The 22968-nt window shown below is 44.4% G+C and overlaps 1 protein-coding gene across 3 annotated transcripts in view; it reads left to right on the forward strand.

Moving 5' to 3' along the window:
* NSD1 (nuclear receptor binding SET domain protein 1) overlaps window positions 1-22968 on the forward strand; it is a 155735-nt gene that overhangs the window by 61902 nt on the left and 70865 nt on the right. For all 3 annotated transcript variants that reach the window (XM_029584125.1, XM_029584123.1, XM_029584124.1), the window contains 6 exons: window positions 8761-8836; window positions 17993-18093; window positions 18323-18463; window positions 18788-18911; window positions 19827-20027; window positions 21078-21257. In XM_029584125.1, coding sequence (XP_029439985.1) covers window positions 8761-8836; window positions 17993-18093; window positions 18323-18463; window positions 18788-18911; window positions 19827-20027; window positions 21078-21257 — 823 coding nt within the window. The remainder of the gene's footprint in view (window positions 1-8760; window positions 8837-17992; window positions 18094-18322; window positions 18464-18787; window positions 18912-19826; window positions 20028-21077; window positions 21258-22968) is intronic.

The raw sequence follows: 22968 nt of genomic DNA on the forward strand, positions 1-22968 counted from the left end.
ACATTGGAATAACAGGAACAGCATTGTCGTGGTTCAAATCGTTCCTGGGGCACAGAAAATATAAGGTCAAAATACACAACAAAGAATCTCAGCACTATTCTTCCTCTTTGGGAGTTCCGCAGGGCTCCTCCCTCTCACCAACACTCTTTAATATCTACCTGCTCCCTCTTTGCCAACTGCTAACCAAATTAAACCTTAAACACTTTCTATATGCAGATGATGTCCAGATAGTCATCCCCATCAAAGAATCCTACACTAAAACTCTAGAATTCTGGGAAACTTGTCTTGTAAAAATTGACGGACTCCTCTCCAGCCTTAACCTAATACTAAATTCTTCAAAAAGCGAACTCCTCCTAATTTCCTCTGAAAACAGCAACATCCACTCAAATCCACCACCCAATTTACAAACTCCACAAGTAAGAGACCTAGGAGCTATCATTGACAACAGGCTAAACCTTAAATCATTCATAAATCAAACTACCAAGGACTGCTTCTTCAAACTCCAAGTCTTAAAAAGAATAAGACCACTTTTCCACTTTCAGGACTACAGAACTATTTTGCAATCAATAATCTTTGCTAAGCTAGATTATTGCAACTCTATACTATTAGGTCTTCCTTCATCTCACACTAAACCCTTGCAGATGGTTCAAAACACGGCAGCGAGAATATTAACAAACACACGGAGAAGAGACCACATATCACCAATCCTTAAAGACCTTCACTGGCTGCCAATTCACTACAGAATCATATATAAGTCCATAACCACTATTTACAAAGCAATCCATCAACTCTCTCCGCTTAACCTTCAAATTCCATTCAAAAAATATACTTCCTACAGACCCATCAGAGAGTCTTACAGAGAATCCCTACAAGTACCTCACTCCAAAACCACTCGAGACATATCCGCCAGAGATAGGGCTTTCTCCACGGCAAGACCAACACTATGGAACTCCATCCCACCAGATTTGTGACAGGAACCCTGCCTTCCCACATTTAGGAAAAGAGTCAAAACGTGGCTATTTTTGAAAGCCTTTCCAGACCTAATCTGAACCTCAAGTCATCATTAACTAATCACTTAGAATTTACCATAACACAGTAATTAACAACTTCACCTCACTAGGGTAATTCATTATTGTTCCTTATGTTCTACAGTTCTATGTAAAGCCCCCATCCGCTGTTGGGCAGTTCATCGTTTTATGTAAACCGGAGTGATTTGTAATTCCCACAAGAACTTCGGTATATAAAAATTAAAAATAAATAAATAAATAAATAAATTAATGCCACAAATGCCGCTATTGGCACAGATGTTCTCTCTGTTAAAATCCTAGCTTCTTTTCTCTGTTCCAAGTTGTATAACTCCCTTGTTTTATTGTAACTGCAAACCTTCGCCTTCACTTGTTTAATGTTTACTATTATTAATTATTATAATCATTATTATTTATTATCTTTCTTGTTCCCTCTACACTTGTTAATTGTAAACTGACATGATGCAATATTCATTGCGAATGCCGGTATAGAAAAACATAAAATAAATAAATAAAACAAATGAATCTTGCCTCGCAAACAGCCCAAGGCAGACACCTGCACTCTCAGGGAACTAAAGGACAAACCTTTTGTTAGGCCTCTCTGCAAAAAAGCCAGATTCTGCGCCACTGTCGCTCGACGAGGATCAACCCCTTGCTCTGTATACCAAGACTCAAAGACCCTCCAAACCCGGACATACGCCAAGGAAGTAAAAGTATTTCGAGCCTGTAATAGAGTAGAAATAACATCCTCAGGATATCCTTTCTTCCTTAGTTGCCTCCTTTCAAAAGCCAAGCCGCTAGACAAAAGCGATCTGCTTGATCTGAAAATATGGGGCCCTGACACAGCGGATTTGGCAGATGGCCCAGCATTAACGGGCCGTCCACTGCTAGAGTGACCAAATCCGCAAACCAGGGTCTCTGTGCCACTCCAGAGCCACGAGAATCACCTTTCTTGGATGGATCTCTGTTCTCCTCACAACCTTGCCCACCAGATGCCATGGTGGAAACACATAGACCAGAATGTTGTGCGGTCAAGGAAAAACCAGGGAATCTTCCGCTCCATGCTGTCTTCTGTGACTGAAAAATCACAGTGCCTTGGCATTCTGCTGAGTCACCATCAGATCCATATGAGGAATGCCCCCCTTGCAAAAAATGAGGCCCATTGCTTCCTCCAATAGCTCCCGTTCTTCGGGATCCAGCCTTTGCTGGCTGAGAAAATCCACTTGTACATTGTCGGACCCTGCTGTTTGAGAAGCCACTATCAAGGTCAGATGCTGCTCCACCCAGCACATCAGCATCTCCGTTTCCTGAGCAACCACTCGACTATTGGTACCACCCTGGCGGTTGATGTAGGCCGCGTCTCATTGTCTGACAGGATTCTGATTGGATAGTTGCGCAAAAGAGGTAGAAACATCTGCAGGGCCAACCGCACTGCTCTAGTCTCTAAGCGGCACTTCCTCCGCCGACCAATTGGGACTGACACATAGCCCCCAACTGGAGAGACTGACGTCGGTAATTACTGCTATCCACTATGGAACCTCCAGATACATGCTGCAGCACAAATGATTCCGTCCAAGCCACCATGAAAGACCCGTACCTGGCTGCCTCTGTAAGCGGTAGTGGAAGATAAAACTGCTCTGACATCGGATCCCACCGGGATAGTAATGCAGTCTGTAGAGGTCTCATATGAGCAAATGCCCATGGGACCAGTTCCAGGGTAGATGCCAAGGAACTGAGGACCTGCAAGTAATCCTAGACCCTGGGCACTTGGGCCTCCAATAAGTTCCGAACATGAGTCTGCAGCTTGACAATCCATTCCTCCGTGAGAAAAACATTTCCTATTCTGGTATCGAAGCGTGCGCCCATAAACTCCAGAACCTGCGACGGAGAAAGATGATTCTTGGACAGATTCACTATCCAGCTCAAGGATCTCAAGCAGTGCAACACCACTGCCACCGCCTGCCTGCAGATGTCCTCCGACTTTGCCAGATGATCCAGTCGTTCAGATATGGATGAACCAGGACCCCCTCCTTTCTGAGGGCTGCAGCTATACCACCACCATCACCTTGGTGAAGATCCTCGGGGCTGTTGCTAGTCCAAACAGGAGAGCACAAAATTGAAAATGCCTCCCGAGTATCATAAACCGGAGATATTGCTGATGGTCTGCGTGAATTCCTATGTGTAGGTATGCTTCTGTCAAATCCAAGGAAGCCAGGATCTTCCCGCTTCGTACCGCTGCTATGACAGAGTGCAGGGTCTCCATCCGGAACTGGAGTACCTTGAGAGCTACATTCACTTTCTTTAAATCCAAAATTGGACGAAAAGATCCTTCCTTCTTTGGAACCACAGAATAAATGGAATAACATCTTGTCCCTTGTTCCTCCTTTGGGACGGGAATGATGGCTCCCAGCATTTGCAATCACTAGATGGTCTGCTGCACGATCAGTTTCTTTTCTGATGAGGTGCAAGGAGATACATGAACAGGCTCCTTAGCAGCCAAGCAAATTCTAAAGCGTAACCTTGTCCTATGATGCTTAGAACCCACTGGTCTGAGATGATTTTAAGCCATGCCTCGTAAAATTTAGTTAAATGACTCCTGATGACTGGGACTGAGGAGTGGGCCAGCCTCCTCTCATTGTGCAGGTTTGGCTCTGCCACTATTCTGGCAGGAGCTCTTTCTGTTAGGCCGACATCCATGAAATGACTAGTTCCAGGACTGTGACCACCCCAAGGTTTGCCTCTGACCAGTGCCCGGAGCTCTGCTCTGGTGGAAACTTCTCTGTCCTCAAAATCGGGAGTGCACAGGAAGAAATCCTTTTGACTCTTTGGGATTGTCCTACAGTAGCTTGTGCACTTCATTATCTCCCAGATGCTTTATCAGCTGCTCCAAGTCTTCTCCAACAAGGAACTTGCCCTTAAAAGGCAAAGCTCCCAGTTGAGCCTTTGACGAAACATCTGCCGACTGATTCCGGAACCAGAGAAGTCTCCAGCTGAGACTGTGGACATCATCGTCCTGGAAGAAATGCAAACGAGATCATACAAGGCATCGGCCCTGTAGGCAACTGCCGCTTCTAAGCGATCTGCCTGTTTCAGATCCTGAGATGACATATCCTTGTTGCAGACACCTCCAATATCTTCTTAAGATGCACCTCGAGCTTTCAGAGCTGCCATGCCAGCTACTGGATTGGTGGTCCTTTTTGTAACTGCTGAGACGGAGGCATCCACCTTTTGGGACTCTGAAGAGCTCCAGAGTGTCTTCGAGCAAAGGATAGAGCTTATCCATGGCTCTGCTAACCTTAAGGCCAGTCTCTGTAGTATCCCACTCCCTGACCACTAACTGTTTTTCACTGACCTATGAAAAGGGAAAGTTCTGACTGGACACCATAAGCCAGCCATAACCGGATCCACAGAGTCCTGGTCCAACTCCTCCCGCGGAACAGTTATCCCTAACACCGCCAGGACATGTGGGATCATAGGTCCCAGTTCCAATTTTGAAACAGGTGGACTACTTTGGGATTATTCCCTTCCATAGAAGGGACCTTTGCTGATTCCTCATCTGGATCCTTTCCAATCCTGGGAGGACCGTCCCCAGATGGCAACCCACGATTGGACTCCTTTGAGGAATTGTCCTCAGCGGCCCCTGACACTGTTGGACCGAGGACTCTCCGAATCCTCTTGGCCCCCGAGGCCTCTGAAAACTTAAACCTCTTTTTGGGCGGAGCAGCTGAAGCTTGCTGCATGGGGGTGTGCCCGATGGCGCTCTGAGCCAGGAGGACAAACTCTGGGGGGGAAGGCACAGGACCCAGAGATTCCCCCTCCAGAAGATCTGACTCCTGCTCAGACTACCCCTCCCGGGTTTCATCGGGGCTGGCGGGAGATCCCCTCCCACTGCAGAAACTGCAGAGTTTTTCAAAATGGCTGCAGGAACGGATCGGTAACTGCAGTCCATGACCTGCCAGGTTCGCGCTGCCTCGAAGATGCGGCTGCAGTCCCTCCCGGTGAAAACCCCCCCCCCCCCCCCCCCAGAGAGGCATCGGGAACATCAGCCGGCCCTTGACAAACGCGAGCTGTGCTCACCACACGCAGTGCAGAGACTCCCCCGCAGGCAATGCTCGGCTCGATCTGACTGCTCGGCATGTGCCCGGAGAGGAGAAGGGAGGTAGGGAGAGAGCCGCAAAGACCGGAGCCCACCTGAACGGCCACCGCCGACAAGGGGAGCCAAATAAAAACATTTTTTTTTCTTTTTTAGAAACTTTATAAAAGAATTAACAAAACACTTTCCTGCATGAAGGAGTGGCAGAGGCTTCCTTCAATCCTCCTGAGGTGAGGGAACTGGACCACCAGCTATCACCTCCGGCGTGATTCAGCGAGCACATTAGGGTCCCCAACCCCTGCTCGTCCTGCCCTGCAACCAGGAGGGATGGCCGAACCAGGATCTGCCAACCTCCTGGGAGGATAAAAAAAACCATCTTCTTCTTTTAAGCTAAAAATCTTCCCTTTTTTTTTTTTTTAAATTCAGACTGCACCTTTTTTTAATTCAGGCTGCACCTCCTCCATCTGCTGGAGACAGAAATACTGAGGGACTGCAGGTGGAACACCGGGTTAAGAGACGATGCCTGCAAATCTTTCTCTGTCTCCATCTGCTGGAAGGGAGGCAAAACCCAGGAGTCTGGACTGATCTGGGTACCTACAGGGAACCCAGTTTGAAAATACATTACATATACATGAAGGAATCTATATATAATACATCTAAATCACATCATATTCAATCCACAAAAATATTTTTGAAAAAGTTTTACACAAATTTTTATTACAAAACATGTAATATGTACAGTGACTCTTACAAAATAGTAGAAAGTTCTGCCATATTGCACTATACCCAACACATACAACCCACTTACACCTAAGTACAATACTGCACTCACACCTACATTAAAAACCATATTTCACTGAACAACTCCAATAATTTACTAGATTGGTTAAGTTAATGCAGTCATTGGCGTGGAATTTCCATGTGAGGGCGCTAACTTAGATGCACATTTTTAATGTTGAAAATTCCTTACTGCATTGGCACAAAAAATGTGCTCCCAAGTGCAGGTTAAACTGCGCGCTCTGCCACGTCACCTCTGAGTTCTGAGTGAGGCCACATACAAACATAAGGTAAACTGCGCGCTCTGCCACGTCACCTCTGAGTTCTGAGTGAGGCCCCATACAAACATAAGGTAACTGCGCGCTCTGCCACGTCACCTCTGAGTTCTGAGTGAGGCCCCATACAAACATAAGGTAAACTGCGCGCTCTGCCACGTCACCTCTGAGTTCTGAGTGAGGCCCCATACAAACATAAGGTAAACTGCGCGCTCTGCCACGTCACCTCTGAGTTCTGAGTGAGGCCACATACAAACATAAGGTAAACTGCGCGCTCTGCCACGTCACCTCTGAGTTCTGAGTGAGGCCACATACAAACATAAGGTAAACTGCGCGCTCTGCCACGTCACCTCTGAGTTCTGAGTGAGGCCACATACAAACATAAGGTAAACTGCGCGCTCTGCCACGTCACCTCTGAGTTCTGAGTGAGGCCACATACAAACATAAGGTAAACTGCGCGCTCTGCCACGTCACCTCTGAGTTCTGAGTGAGGCCACATACAAACATAAGGTAAACTGCGCGCTCTGCCACGTCACCTCTGAGTTCTGAGTGAGGCCACATACAAACATAAGGTAAACTGCGCGCTCTGCCACGTCACCTCTGAGTTCTGAGTGAGGCCACATACAAACATAAGGTAAACTGCGCGCTCTGCCGCGTCACCTCTGAGTTCTGAGTGAGGCCACATACAAACATAAGGTAAACTGCGCGCTCTGCCGCGTCACCTCTGAGTTCTGAGTGAGGCCACATACAAACATAAGGTAAACTGCGCGCTCTGCCACGTCACCTCTGAGTTCTGAGTGAGGCCACATACAAACATAAGGTAAACTGCGCGCTCTGCCACGTCACCTCTGAGTTCTGAGTGAGGCCACATACAAACATAAGGTAAACTGCGCGCTCTGCCACGTCACCTCTGAGTTCTGAGTGAGGCCACATACAAACATAAGGTAAACTGCGCGCTCTGCCACGTCACCTCTGAGTTCTGAGTGAGGCCACATACAAACATAAGGTAAACTGCGCGCTCTGCCACGTCACCTCTGAGTTCTGAGTGAGGCCACATACAAACATAAGGTAAACTGCGCGCTCTGCCACGTCACCTCTGAGTTCTGAGTGAGGCCACATACAAACATAAGGTAAACTGCGCGCTCTGCCGCGTCACCTCTGAGTTCTGAGTGAGGCCACATACAAACATAAGGTAAACTGCGCGCTCTGCCGCGTCACCTCTGAGTTCTGAGTGAGGCCCCATACAAACATAAGGTAAACTGCGCGCTCTGCCGCGTCACCTCTGAGTTCTGAGTGAGGCCCCATACAAACATAAGGTAAACTGCGCGCTCTGCCGCGTCACCTCTGAGTTCTGAGTGAGGCCCCATACAAACATAAGGTAAACTGCGCGCTCTGCCACGTCACCTCTGAGTTCTGAGTGAGGCCCCATACAAACATAAGGTAATGTTACATTGCAGTGTGGCATACGGTGAAAAAGGTTTATGGCAAAGCGTAACTTTCAGATATAGGGGTAAGTTTGCATTGCCTGGGTGCTCATAGGCCTGTGGCCTGCAGGCATTCCTTTTCCACCTGTGCTTACTCCGCCTCTGCTAGCTGCCCACTTTTTAATGCTGTTTTACAGCCTGCAGAAAGGAGAGGCAATTTTCACACTGTTTTAATGCAGGTAAAGGTGTTTAGCGATTTGTTTAGACCGTTATTTATTTATATATAAACTTTTCTATACCGATATTCATAGCGACATCATATCTGTTTACAGTGGAAATTACATTGAACGGGTAGGGGGGCTACATAGGAACAGTAAGCTTAGCAAGGAAATGACACGATTAACCAGTCAAAAACATCAACTACTTAATAATAAGGCATATAAATACTTATAGGAATAATTATAGTTGTAACAGAGTTGTGTACAGAGTACATCAAAGAGCTGGCATGCTAAGTAGCGAGGGGAGGCGGAGCTGGGATTGTTTGAATAGCCAGGTCTTTAGGTTGGGGACAGGTTTCGAGCCCTAGGTTAGTGGGTAAGGAGTTCCCATGAGTAGGTCCAGCTATGGAAATAGCTTGTTCCCTTGTGGATGTGAGGTGAGCGTGTTTTAGGGCGGGCACATGAAGAGTCCCATTCATGTGACTCTTCATGTGCGTCGTGAGTGAGTCGTGTCGAGCGCATGGGTTGGAATGGTTCTTCAAGCCAACTGCAATTATGAATGTTATGGCTTTTAGTATTGCCCCCATAATATCAAGATTTGTTGTTCTTATAATGGAGCAGTTTGCTGCTCATTTTTCCACCTGTGCCAATTTTAGTTCAAACTATTTCATTTATGAAAAGTTTTTTTTTTTTTTCATCAAAATGTTGTAGACATTTAGAATAAAATACGTAATCATACTTAGCTAGGGGCAGTTAGCGACAGGTTAAATAGTTTTCTGCATGGCCCCGTGTTACACACATCTAGCCTGTACTTCTACTGAACTCCTTTACCTCCTGTTATATTTTGCCTGCTTAAATATGCAGCTCACTTTTCAAGTTGGAAATGTTGCCTGCTGTGTGTAAGAGGGAGAGGAATTTTACTGCTTTCCTGTTAATCACATTCTGCAGAATTCTGAGGCAAACTGTTTGGACCCTGACGGGCTGGAATTGTACCCCGTGCCTCGGTCTGCACACCTCAGAACAGGTAATTAATGTTATGAATGTTGTTCCATCAGTAAATGTAATATTCAGTCCTGAAGCAGAGTGCAAAGTGGGCCTGAGATTTGCATCTGTGCATCATGTTTACAAATTATTTTGCTGTCTAAATAAATAGCCTGAGCGTGTTAAAAATGGTTTTTCAGCAGTTGTATAGTGCTTTGCAACAAATTACATACAGGTACATTTGCCTTCCCCAAAGAGCTTAGTCTAAGACACTAACTTTAAAATGAGCACCCGGGCACGCAAGCAAACATCTACTGGAATTTAAATCATATGCGCATGATTTAAAATATGCCTATTGCGCATATGTATGCTCCTAATTTTAAGCACTTACTCGACCAAACATATTTCATGTATTTTCCTTAGGATTTTGTCAGCTTTAATGTGCAACATGAAGTGGATTTTAAAACAGGCTGGTGTGAAGGATCTTCACAGTTTTACCCATTAGTCCACCAATTTGCCTAGCGGGTCTAGAGGTCATCCAGACCCATCTGGTTTTTCAGCCTGCACCCCCCCCAATTTACCCAGACACCTCATCTAGTCGATTTAAGCCTAAACAGAGATTTGATAAGATTTGCACCTCATCAGGAGCAGAAGTAAACAAATGTGGTTAAGTGCTTGCTGCGGCAGCCGGTTTTAAAATACAGCTTTACGTGTGTAGCTGTTGGCAACACCCATGTCCCGCCCCCCTTTTTTTTTTTGCTCTTGATTACCAGATTTTAAAATATGCTCCTCTCACACGTGGCCCAGATGCTTGCGTATGTGGACCTTTTAGCGTGAGTAATGCTTTTAAAATTTGCCCTTAAGCGAGTAGCTGAGGCAGGTAGTGGCTTGTCCAGGATTACAAGAAGAGTCTGTGAAAATCAGGATTTGAACTTACATCTCCTGGTACTGCTTAGAATCCCTAAAAGTAGAGAGACACTTAACCCTTATGGTCCACAAAATATACACGGAGTACATTAGTCTTGATTTGAAATGCAGCATGGAAGGTCTCCTGCTGAATTTGGGAGCACATTATAACTTTTACTTTGTAAACCGTTTGAAACAATTTTCTATTCCGTAAACTGGAACTGACCTATTTTTATCAGTGCAATTGTGACTCGTACTTGCACTAACTACCACCATTGATTTTTATTTACAAAGAAAAATAAAAAGTCTTTGCAAATATTTTTATTTATGTGATTTATATTCTGCTTTTTCAGGCACTTCAGATACTTTGAGTATTTCTCTATCCCCAGAGGGCTCACAGTTTGTCTAACTGAGGCAATAGTGCAGGGATGAGCCACAGACAGGCCATGTTTTCAGGATATCCACAATGAATGCGTATACGATAGATTTGCATGCACTGCTCCCATTGTCTGCAAATCTCTCTCATGCATATTCATTGTGGATGTCCTGAAAACATGGCCTGTTGCAGCTCTTGAGTACTGGAGTTGGCCACTCCTGCAATAGAGGCTGAAGTGACTTGCCCAAGGTCACAAGGAGCAACAGTGGAATTTAATTCCTGACTTTCTCAGCCTCCTGCTCTAACTGCTAGGCTACTCTTCCATTCCTTGCTCTTCTGAGAAGGTACTCAGTGTACATTTTTCTTTATTTTATTTTTTTACAGTAGCTGATTTAGGGAGCCCCCTACCCCCTTCCAAAATGTAAAGATACAGAGGTCCATATTCAGTTATTGTCTGGATTGCAAAGTTAAGCCAGATAAACTTATCTGGATAGTCAGTGGTGCAGCCGGCTAGGAACACTCTTAAATTGTCCGGCAAAATGTTAGCCAGATAATGAGCTAGCTGGCTAAAGTTTAACTGGATAATGGCCAAAATATTCAAAAATCAGCATTCAGCTGGGTAACTTGTGAGCTAGCCTGTATATGGACCTCACTCTGCTAGCAATGCAGATAACTGGGTCCCATACACAGTCCTGGAGAGTGGAGTAGCTGGGAAGAGACTGAGCTCTCTGTAAATAAATGCATTTTGGTTATTAAAGGGTCTCTGGTTTTGCTTCTGAATAAGTCCCTGGTGAGTCCTCATTTGGAATACCGTGTATACTAGTTACAATGCTATGTATAGTATACTATACATTACTAGTATACTAGTTACTAGTACTATGTTACTGTGTATACTAGTTACTGTGCTACCGTGTATACTAGTTACTATTTATTTATTTATTTATTTATTTATTTATTCCCGCCAGACATCCGTCTAGAGATCTGCCACTCTACATTCAAAAAGAGACTTAAAACTTGGCTCTTTAAACAAGCCTTTACAGAACCATAAACACTTCCACCTCAGCTAGTAAGAGTCTTGCTGCAGGTCTCATGTAACTATTCTGATGTGCTTTTTTGTTTTTGTTTTGTTTTGTTTTGTTTATTCTGCTAAATGAGTCGTTTGAGCCTATATGCTTATATTACAATGTTAATTTTGAATCTATTTACCCTTTTCCAAGTTCCATATCCTTGTTCTCTGTAATGCCTCTTGGCAAAAATGTATGTTTCTGTTTCAATGTAAACCGATGTGATCTGTATTCCATACAGGAACACCGGTATATAAAAATCTAAAAATAAATAAATAAATAAAAGTATTTGTATACCGTCTTTACAAACAAAGTTTAATCAAAACGCTTTACATAACTAAATGAAACAAACGTAAATAAAAAATTAAAAAATGTAAAATTATAAAAAGCATAAAGTTACAAAAAATGGTCAATAGAAAATAAAAAAGTATCTAAAATAATAATTAGTTTACATAAGACAAATCAATATATAATAATGTTGCACCATTTTATTTGCAAGCATGGGAGAAGAGAGGATATGTTATTTAGTAAGTGATATATGAAATGCAGATTGAAACAGATGTGTTTTTAAAGATTTTTTGAAATGTTTAGAGTTGGTTATGGATCTTAAAGAGTCCGGTAGTGCGTTCCATAAGATAGGACCAATGACTGAAAATGCTCTTTTTCTGGTGATGTCAAGACGTGCCTGTCGTGCTGATGGGATGTCTAAAAGGTTTTTGTCCAGTGATCTTAAATGCCTAGCAGGTTTGTATATTCGAAGAATAGAGCATAAAGTAACATAATTAGGAGTATAAATGAGGGAGTGTATAATGGACAGAATCTTGAATTGTATTCTATATTTAACTGGTAGCCAGTGTAAGGATTGAAGTATCGGGGTAATATGATTTTTTATTGAAGAATTTGTTAGAATACATGCTGCTGCATTTTGGATCAATTGGAGTGAGTGAAGTGTATTATCTGGGAGACCTATGTAAAGAGAATTGCAGTAATCAAGCCCCGAAAAGATAAGTGATTGAAGAATAGTCCTAAAATCATGAAAGAAAAGTAGAGGGCGAAGTCGTTTCAGGAGTTGAAGTTTGTAAAATGAATTTCTGGTAATTGTGGATATATGCTGCTTTAATGAGAGGTCTGAATTGATGGTTATATCTACGTTTTTTGCTGATTTGGAAATAGGGATAGTAGTTCCATTAAATACAAGTTGGGGGGGGACGGGACCTATGGATGAATCAGTAATTGATGAGAGGTGGACTATTTCTGTTTTTTTTTGGATTTAGTTTCAATCGATTGTGAGAAAGCCAAGCATCTATAGTTGTGAGGTATAGGGATACTAAAGATAATGTACGAGTCCAGGAGGTGTTGTATGGTACCATAAACTGTATGTCGTCAGCATAAATTTTAAATTGTATGTTTAGTGAAGCTAAGATGCGGCAAAGAGGTAACAGATAGATATTAAAAAGAATAGGAGATAGAGAAGAGCCCTGTGGAACACCCGATGCAATAGAGTATGGTTCAGAAGAATGATTATTTATATTAACTTGTTGAATATGATCAGATAGAAATGAAATAAACCATTGTAATACAGCACCTGAGATACCTATAGATTTAAGAATGGAAATGAGAATTTGGTGATCAACAGTATCGAAGGCCGCAGAAATATCTAAGAAGACAATAATGTGATCTGTGTAAGAATCGAAAGCCCGAAATATAGTGTCAAATGATGTCAGTAGGAGAGTTTCAGTGGAGTGACCCTTGCGGAATCCATGTTGATTTGTATGTAGTATATCATTTTCTGATAGATAGCTTAATAATTGAGATAACACTACTGATTCGATCAGCTTAGCTAAGGATGTTAATGTAGCAATGGGTCTAAAATTGTTAAAATCGAAATCTTCCTTTGATTTATTCTTTATAATTGGAAGTATGGATGTTTTTTTGAGGGAAGATGGAAAGAAAGCATTTTCCAAAGATTGATTTACTAATAGTGCTAAAAAAATTGCTAGCGTGAGGACCTAAGGCTTTAAAGAAAGCACCAGAGCAAGGATTGTCAGGTGAGTTGGAGGGATTTTGTTTTCTAATAATGGTTTGTATAGTGTTTTCAGAAACCGGTGTAAATTCAGACCATGTATAAGTAGATTCAAGGTTATTATAAGAAGGTAATGGTAACTTGGAGAGTTGATTTGAGATATCTGTAACTTTTGACTTGAAGTGATTAGCAATTTTATTACATAAGGCCGTGTCAAAAATGGTAGAACATTCTTTTTGGGTGGTCGTTAGGGTTTTTACTATATTGAATAGTACTATGTTACCGTGTATACTAGTAGCTCCCTGTTCCCAGAGGGCTCACATTTTTATTGTACTGGAGGCAGTGAAGGGTGAAGTGACTTGCCCAAGGTCAAAAAAAGTGGCAGTGGAATTTGAACCCTGGCTTCCCTGGTTCGCAGCCCATTGCTCTAAGCACTAGGCTACTCCATTTATTTGATGAATTATAAGCCATCTCACAAGCCTTTGAAAGTTCACTCAAAGTGGTGTACATCAAAAACCATGACAAAATGATATACAAGAAAACAGATTGAACATTTAAAAATAAATTAAATTAAACACACAAATCTAAATTAGATGCAGATACAAGGCCTAAACTCAGAAACAATATCCATAATCAACTTCAGCTAAGAGCACAGAAACAGAGAAATGTGACAGCAGACAAAGACCAAATGACCTGTCAGGTCTCCCCATCCATGCCACTAATTCAGTTTTTATAATCTCTACCACTCCCTCATAGATCCTCTGTATTTTTCACACTGTTCTTGTCTTCACCATCTCCACTGGGAGGCTGTTCCATGTATCCACTACCCTTTCTGTAAAATTTTTCCTTAGATTACTTCTGAGTCTATCCCTTTTCACCTTCATCCCATGACCCCTCATTCCTGTCCATTCCCCGGATCAGTCCACTCTATCATATCTCACCTTTCCTCTGGGGTATACATGTTTAGATCTTTAAGTCTATCCTCATATGCTTTATGATGAAGCCCACTGACCATTTTAGCAGCCTCCCTATGGCCCGACTCCATCCTGTTTCTATCCATTTGAAGGTGGGGTCTCCAGAACTGTACTCAGTATTCCCAGTGAGGTCTCACCAGGGACCTGTACAGGGGCAATATCACCTCCCTTTTTCTGCTGACCAGTCCTCTCCCTCTGCAGCCAAGCAGCTTTCTGGCTTTTATCATCGCTTGATCCACCTGTTTGGCCACCTTAAGATCATCAGCTACAATCACCCCCAGATCCTGCTCTTCCTTTGTGCTTAGAAGAATTTCACCTCCAATACTGTACCTTTCCCTTGGGACTCTGCATTTTTTAGCATTAAATCTTAGCTGCCAGACCTTAGACCATTCCTCAAGCTTTGCTAGATCCCTCATGTCTTCCACTCTTTCCTGGCTTCCGCCCTGTTACAGATTTTGGTATCATTGGCAAAAAAACAAACCTTTCCCGACATCCCTTCCATTATGTCACTCACAAAAATGTTGGAAAGAACCGGTCGTAGGTCCAATCCCTGAGGCCCACCACTAGTAACAGCCCCCTCCTCAGAGAAAACTCCATTTATTGCTACCCTTTGTCACCTCCCACTCAGTCACTCTAGGATCCATTCCAAGGGCGCACAATTCATTTATAAGTCTTCTGTGAGAAACCGTATCAAAGGTCTTCTGAAATCCAAGTACTCTACATCTAACCCCCTCCCTTCATCTCACTTTCTGGTCACCCGATCAAAGAAATTGATCAGATTCGTCTGACAAGATTTACCTCTGGTAAAACCCTGCAGCCTCGGATCCTGCGATCCATTGGATTCCAGAAGCTGCGCTCTCCTCTGTTTTAGCAGCAATTCCATTAGTTTGCTCCCCACAGAGGTCAGACTCACTGACCCCATCCTGGAACTCGTAGCGTCAGCTGACATCTACGAGTGATTCATTTCTGCTAGGAAACCCTATGCTCCGTGATAATGGCTGAACAATCAGGAAAGTTCTCTTAACCTCCCTGGTCCTATCTGAGGTCTACCTATATATTCCAATCCAGCAAGAACATCAATGTTTCCTACGCTTTGTGGTATTGGATCGCCTTTATCAGTTCTGGGCACTGCCCTTTGGCCTGGCCACCGCCCCCAGAACATTTTTCCAAGATTATGGTGGTCATAGCAGCAGCATTGAGAAAAGAGGGAATCTGGTGTACCTGTACTTGGACGACTGGTTGATCTGGGCAAAGTCCATGGAAGAGAGTCTCCATTTGACCAACAGGGTGACCTCCTTGCTTTAAGAACTTGATTGGGTCATAAACCTGGACAAAAGCAGTCTGAAACCCTCCCAGTCCTTGGAATATCTGGGAGTCTGGTTCAGCACCAAGCAGGGCAAGGTCCTCCTCCCAACCACGTGGATATGGAAGCTTCCCCAATTCTTCAGTCGCAGAAGAGATCAGTGGTCCCTGGGGATCGATGCTCTCGATCAGACCTGGCCGGAAGAGGAGTTGCTGTATACCTTCCCTCCGTGGCCCCTGCTGGGCAGGGTCATTCGCAGAATCAAGCACCACAGAGGATTAGTCCTACTAGTAGCTCCAGATTGGCCCAGGTGTGCATGGTATGCGGACATGCAGAGACTCCTGGTGGAACCCCCGCCCCGTGCCTCGCACCGCACAGGGACTTGCTACAGCAGGGACCAGTCCTTCATGAGGATACGACTCGATTTTGTCTTACGGTCTGGCCCTTGAGAGGGCTCGCCTGATGAAGCAAGGATATTTGGCAGCAATAATTGCCACCGTACTCCATTTGCGGAAGTTCTCTATGTCCCTAGCATATGTACGGGTCTGGAGAGTATTTGAGGCCTTGTGTGAGGAGTGCAATGTCTTCTTGGATGGTCAAAATCCCACTAATTCCGGAATTTTTGCAGGATGGCTTGAATAAATGTTTGACCTTTAACTCTTTGATGGTCCAGTTAGCGGCTGTCTCCTGTTTCAGGAGCAAAGCGAACATGACCACCTTTCAGCTCATCTGGACATGGCCTGTTTTCTGAAAGGGGTGAAACGCCTCCGGCCACCCCTATGATGGCTGGTTCCCTTGTGGAATCTTAATCTAGTATTGGAGTTTTGGGCAGGGCACTCTTTTCGGTTGCTGCGCAGTCTTTCCTTGTGTTTATTAATCTTGAAAACGGTGTTGCTGGTGGCTATATGCTCAGCACGTTGCATCTCTGAATTACAGGCTTGGTTGTGTCGGGAATGGTTCCTCCAGATGACTCCAGGAGCGTTACAGCTTTGTACCGTTTCATCCTTCTCACCCAAGGGAGTCTCAGTGTTTCATTTGAATTGGACCATTTTGTTGACATTCCTAGATAAGCACAAAGAATACAGTCTCCTTCCTCATTTGATTGTCAGTAGGCTTTTGGTGCGGTATCTGGAAGTTTCAGAACCGGTCCGAAAGACGGACCGCTTGTTTGTCCTTCATGGTGGAAGGAAGCAGGGTGAACCAGCTTGCAGGCTACCATAGCTCGCTAGATTAAGGAGGTGGTCACGGGAGCCATTACCCTTTCAGGTTAAAGCTCATTCCACTAGGGCTCAGGCAGTGTCATGGGCGGAAGTTAAACTGCTGTCTCTCTTTGATATCTGCCAAGTGATGACGTGGTCCTCCTTATAAACCTTCTCCAGGTTCTATCGCCTGGACGTTCAGGCCTGAGAGGACGCAGCCTTTGCAAGGGCAGTGCTAACCGGACCTTGGGCAGCCTCCCGCCCTGATTGGGAGTAGCTTTTGTACATCCCATTGATCCTGAGTCCATCTGGCTATACGCTAGGAAATGGAGAAATTGCTTACCTAATAATTTCGTTTGGACTCCGTATCCTGCCCACAGCTGCCCAAGAACAGTGCCAAGGATTCTCCCCTGGAGTGGATATCAATTCCAAGAGATTACTGGTAAGCCGTCATCCAGTCCCTAGATCAGGGCATCTATAATCTTGCTGGGTTCAATGTTTGGTTGAGTGCAGTTATGGTTATCCGTTTTAATCAAGTTTTTCAATAGTATGGCCACAGTGGCTTTTGAAGAGACTACTGAATGGCTGAGGTCGCTGCAGGGGAGCATCTAGGGTGACAGCAGCTTTGAAACCTGACTCCGTCCCCATCTGCTAGCAGGGGAGCACATAACCCATGGGTCCTGAGTCCATCTGTCTACACTAAGGAAAACACAATTATCAAGTAAATAATTTCTCCAGTGCAACACAAATGCAGCTCAGGCAGCCAAAAATTACTCTGGCTGCCATATTTTGAGCTACTTGCAGCCTATACATGAGCCTTTGATGATGGCTCACATATAGGTTGTTAAAATTATCAAGATATGAGGTCACTAACAACTTTGTTTAAAAAAAAATTGGCTCAAAAACAGGACACAGTTTTCTGACAGCCTTTAATTTAGCAAAAATGTGATAGACCACTTGGGAGAGACATGTAAGAGTACCCAAGAGATTTCACAATCTTGGTACATTCATCAGTCTATATATACAATTCCAAAAAATGTGCCTTTCCAATACAAATACTTAAATGGCTAAATTGTAAGTCCACACCCTGGGAAGGTAAAGCAAGGTCATAAACTGCCATTTAATTCCTTATTCTAGCTGTGTGACAGCACCTGCTCTAATTTCTGCATGTCCTCTGTAAGCAAGCTTTGATACCGGACATTGGGTCCCCCCTTTTTTGAATTTACTTACCATGTATTTTGAGAGATATTCTGCTTTTGGTCCTTCAAAGTAGATTATCTTCAGGTACTGTAATTAGGCTCAGTTATGGAGTTGTCTGAACTGCAGTGTTGGTGTGTGTTTTCTTTTGTCTCAGTGTCTGACAGGCTGTCAGAGCGTCAGAAGAAGCGCAAGAGGTTACGTGCCATGTGCTCTACCACACAGTATAAGAAAAGGAGTGAGGTTCCCCTCATGGAGGTGCCATGTTTCTGCATGCTTAAATACACTTACTGATGAAATACGGAGATAGTCTTCCTGCTTTTCGTTTCTCTTTGGTTTTGCTTTATGAAACCAAGCCAGGCATTATATAGCACTGGGCATAGTAACAATTATTGTGCTTATAAAATAAATCACAGCACAACACAAGATCATTGACTGTTTCTAATGCTGTATAAGCTAAGGGTCTGTTGGCTCTTCATTTTTTAAGGGAGAGATTTCACTTACTGGACATGCGAGCCCCAAGGACGGCACAGAGGAAGGCGCTGAGCATGACCATGGAGGAGCCTCATCCAAGAAAGCTCAGGTGGAGCGCGGCGGAGGAGCTGCACTGAAGGAGAATGTTTGTCAGGTGGGACTTTTGGATACGTTTCATAAAAAGCTGGGAAGCCTATACCCAGGCGTTTCATTGCTTTTCTTAGCCCTCGGGTTTTTGGTTTGTTTGGCTTAGATGTAAAATTCAGCTGTTTAGGCATTTGTCTGTCTTATGGCTTTATTGCATTCTCTTTACAAATACATTAGAGGAGAATACAGAGCCATCCGTTATGTACAGTAAAGCTTGAAGAGTTTCATTCAGAAAGCTAGTCCTAACATTACTGTCCCTTGCAGGTGAGGAGATGAGTGACAATCCATATTGGCCCATGGAATAACTGCTTTGTTTAATTTCACCTTACAGATTTGTGAGAAGCTGGGGACACTACTGCTGTGTGAGGCTCAGTGCTGCGGGGCCTTTCACCTGCAGTGCATTGGGATGTCTGCAATGCCAAAAGGGAAATTCATCTGTGAAGAATGCTCCACAGGTACAGTCTGAGTACAGGCTGGCACCCTCCCTGCGTGTCTTTTTGGATAACAACATAGGGAGCTTGTTTATTGTTGTCTCGCTCCTCATACGCTCTCCGTGCTGTTTTCAGATGTACATGTACATAACATAAGAACATTTGTTAATTTGTTTTGTCTCTATGCATGTATCTTATGACTGCATAGCAGGCACGCCAAAACTGATGTTATACACATATGTAGATAGTGCACACATATGTGCACACCATCTGTCTTGGTATGCCTGCTATCCATTCGTGAGGTATGCGTGTATTGCCGAAACAAAATGAAGCAACGAATGTACATCCGTAAAAGCAGTGCAATGCCGGTTCACACCAGTGGGCCATCAAGCCTGGCATCCTGTCTCTTGGAAGTTTCCAGCAGATCCTATAGCCTTACCTCTCATACCCTTGAGTGAAAATGGAATAATCTAGGGTCCTGAGTAACAGCAGCTTGAGCTGATTATTCTTGAGATACTAAGCATATCCAAACACTTTAATCACTTTCTTGATTTTCTAACAATACGGTATCTGCTTTGTTATCTAATACATAAGATGCTTACTCCAACTACGCATGTACTTTTTATCCTGGTGTCTCTGACTGCCCATGTCTGAAGATAGTATGCCTGAGCAATTCTGAGGACGGTAGGGACGCTGCCTCCGTCTCTGTAGAGGCCGCTACCTTTCCTCCTTCCATGGCTCTGAGTGTGTACTGCTCCTCAGCATGCCAGACCCATCCCTCACATGCTGATCCCACCTGAGATGCCTTTAGTGTAACTTCAAGTACTCCTAGGTATGTAATAACTTGAAAACTTTCAGACAAAAGATGATTGGTTTGATTTGCCTTCTAGCATCTTGCTGCATGACCTGTTCTGATATGATCCCCTCCATCTTTCTCAGGTCTCCATACCTGCTTTGTTTGCAAGAAGAATGAGCCGTGTGTGAAGCGCTGCTTGCTGCCCCTCTGCGGAAAGTATTACCATGAAGAGTGTGCAAGGAAATATCCACCCACGATGCTGCAGAATAAAGGATTTCGCTGCTCCTTGCACATCTGTATGTCCTGCCATGCTGCTAACCCTGCCAATCCATCTGCTTCTAAAGGTATGGAGCGGTGCTTAGCGTGTCAGCAGAATGTGGGGGCAGACTCGGGGCACTGATGCTGCTTCTTCATCAAACTGCCCGCCTTGCTGCAAAACCTTGCAGCTAATTTTTAAAGGGAAAGTAGGCTTGTGCTTGCCCTGTGAAAACTGTCCACATGTACAAAGTTTGCATCTGCTTTGTCTCTGGGTAATATTTCTGAGGAAGAGAATCTGCATAGATGAGAAAATACAGTCTACATGCGCTGTCTTCCAGTCTCTCCTTAAATATCCCCTGGAAACGTTTCCGTCATCTAATTATGTTTAAATCTTTTTTTTTTTATTGATATTGAAACATTAAATACAACGAGTAAGTAAGATATAATAATGTTCTGTTCATGCCATATATAAGAGCACTGACACCCAGGACGCAAGCAAACAGCAGCAACCCTAGAACACAATACCCTTCCTGTTGGACTGCTAAAGATCCCTATACATAGCCTGCATGCGAGTTAGCAGAACCCTTATCTATTATAGAATAAAGGACTGTACATTAAAAACAGAAACGCTGAGAAGTCAGACTCTCTGGGCCTCTTTGAAACTGTGTGCAGAAGTGTGAAGTCTGTGCGTAGTCTTTACACCGGTTTCCAAAGGGAAAATCTTCCCGTTTAATAATGAGCTGGGAAAAGTGCCTGCACAGACTGCACCTGCTGTGTGTTGGGGGACTGCTTCAGACTCAAAAGACCACAGGTACTCCCTGCTCTGCACTTTCCTCAAGCAGTACGCACATGGGGCTGCTGATGCACCGGTTGAGAAGTCTGAACTTCATACAACACAGTGAGAGCTGCTAGTTAACGTCCTTTTCTATTCAGCTGACTTCATTTCTATTGTTTGCATGAAGGACCAGAGAGTAGCATACACAGTTAGGGATTAGAATCGCAGAGGACAAATAACGACATGTGGGTCTCGCACAGGAAGGTTTTGCCGTTTGTCACTGTTGGGTTTTAGTTTAATAAAAACTCTGGAAGACTGAAGAAATGTCATGAATTTGTGCTTCTCTGTGTCCTACTGCTAGGTCGCCTGATGCGCTGTGTTCGATGCCCTGTGGCCTACCATGCCAATGATTTCTGCGTAGCTGCAGGGACTGTGGTACTTGCTTCCAACAGCATTATTTGCCCCAATCATTTTACCCCAAGGAGGGGGTGCAGGAACCATGAGCATGTCAACGTTAGCTGGTGCTTTGTCTGTTCAGAAGGTAAGATGGCACCCACTCACAATATTAGCTTCATTATGGCTCAGAGAAGTCATTGCTGACGGTTTCTGACTGTTGAGCAGTGGGAATTGTTTTGTATGAATTGTTTTTAATTTGAATGTATGCAATATGTATTTATGAAGTTGTATTTCTATATACTGTCAGCCACTTTGGGAGGTCATGTTGGACAGAATACAAGTGAAAGATTAGATTAATAGACCAGCAGCAGAAGAAAAGCAAGTGATGTCACTTCCTGTGCAAGACCTGTCACTGTCTCCTAATGATAGACCAGCTTCAGACTTGCTAACATTGGCGAGGACCGTACCAATGCATTTCTGGTGGCAAAATTGCTGTAGAACTCCTTTCAAACTGGAGACTTATTCAGTAATTGATGTAGTGACTACAGTTACCCACAGAGCTGGAACTGGATCGACTGGGGAGAATGCACTGGTGGAGGAGGATAGAGAGAGAGTGATTGGCACCATGGGAGAGGGAGACGGATTGGTGGAGAAGAACTAGTGGAGGGAGGGAGAGAGAGACAGGGACATTGGAAGAGATGGACTGGTGGAGGGAGAGAGAGACAGGGACGTTGGAAGAGATGGACTGGTAGAGGGAGAGAGAGACAGGGACGTTGGAAGAGATGGACTGGTGGAGGGAGAGAGAGACAGGGACGTTGGAAAAGATGGACTGGTGGAGGGAGAGAGAGACAGGGACGTTGGAAGAGATGGACTGGTGGAGGGAGAGAGAGACAGGGACGTTGGAAGAGATGGACTGGTGGAGGGAGAGAGGGGGGACTGGTTGGGAAGAGGGAAGGAGAGATGTTTGAGACAGGCCCACATCACTAAAAGGGAGATGTGGAGAGAGCTTCCGTGCACACATTTCCTCCCAGCATTACCTCCCACATGGTATTTTTATGTAAAGAAATTGATCTGTGAGGGGGAAATCACCCTGTTTGATTTTAGCTCTCCACTTCTGCCTGTTACAGGACAGCCCTGCTCATAAAGCAAGAGGTTACACACACTTTGCACCGTTATTGCAAGGTCCTCGGCATCTCGGTGGCATCGCTAGACAGAAAACCTAAGTCATAAGCAAATTTCCTGGGCAGTTTCAAGCAGTAAGGAGAACTGGGGTTCCCGGATCAGTCCAGACACCTGGGTTGTGACTCCGCACCGCCCCATAGGCCATGCTTGCTTGGTAACTTCTTTGCCTTTCTTCTCCTAAGTCCCTGCTTGCTTCCTTCTCTTTGACCTAGGTTTTCTTGCTCCTATGGAGCAGGAGGGAAATATTTTAAATTTTGCTTGCTCAGCTCAGAGAGGGGCAGTTTCCTTTGGTTAAGAAGGATCGCGCGGCACTACTTATGTGAGGAGGGAGAAGTTGGTTATTTAACTTAGGAGAAAGCCTGCTGTGCACCGTTTCTGCTCCAGTCTGACGTAAGCAGTGGGAGTTTTGAAGTTTATGCCGCCAGCTTTCCTCGATGCGGATGTGAGCCCGCGGGGGGATCCACGATAGCTGCTGCCTATGCTAGGTCTGGCAGCCCTGCGCAGGGGCAGACGTCTGATTCTCCCATCAGATGACATTTCTCTTTGTGCCTGGCTGCATTTTCTTGGCCTTTGCACGGACAGTTCCAGGCTAATTCTCAGCCCTCTCCACCGGGCAGGTAGTACAGTCTGTTAGCAGAGGCTTATCCTGGAGTTTAGAAGAGGGGCAGTTTTTC

The sequence above is a fragment of the Rhinatrema bivittatum genome, chromosome 18 (assembly GCF_901001135.1).
Source record: "Rhinatrema bivittatum chromosome 18, aRhiBiv1.1, whole genome shotgun sequence".
NCBI lineage: Eukaryota > Metazoa > Chordata > Amphibia > Gymnophiona > Rhinatrematidae > Rhinatrema > Rhinatrema bivittatum.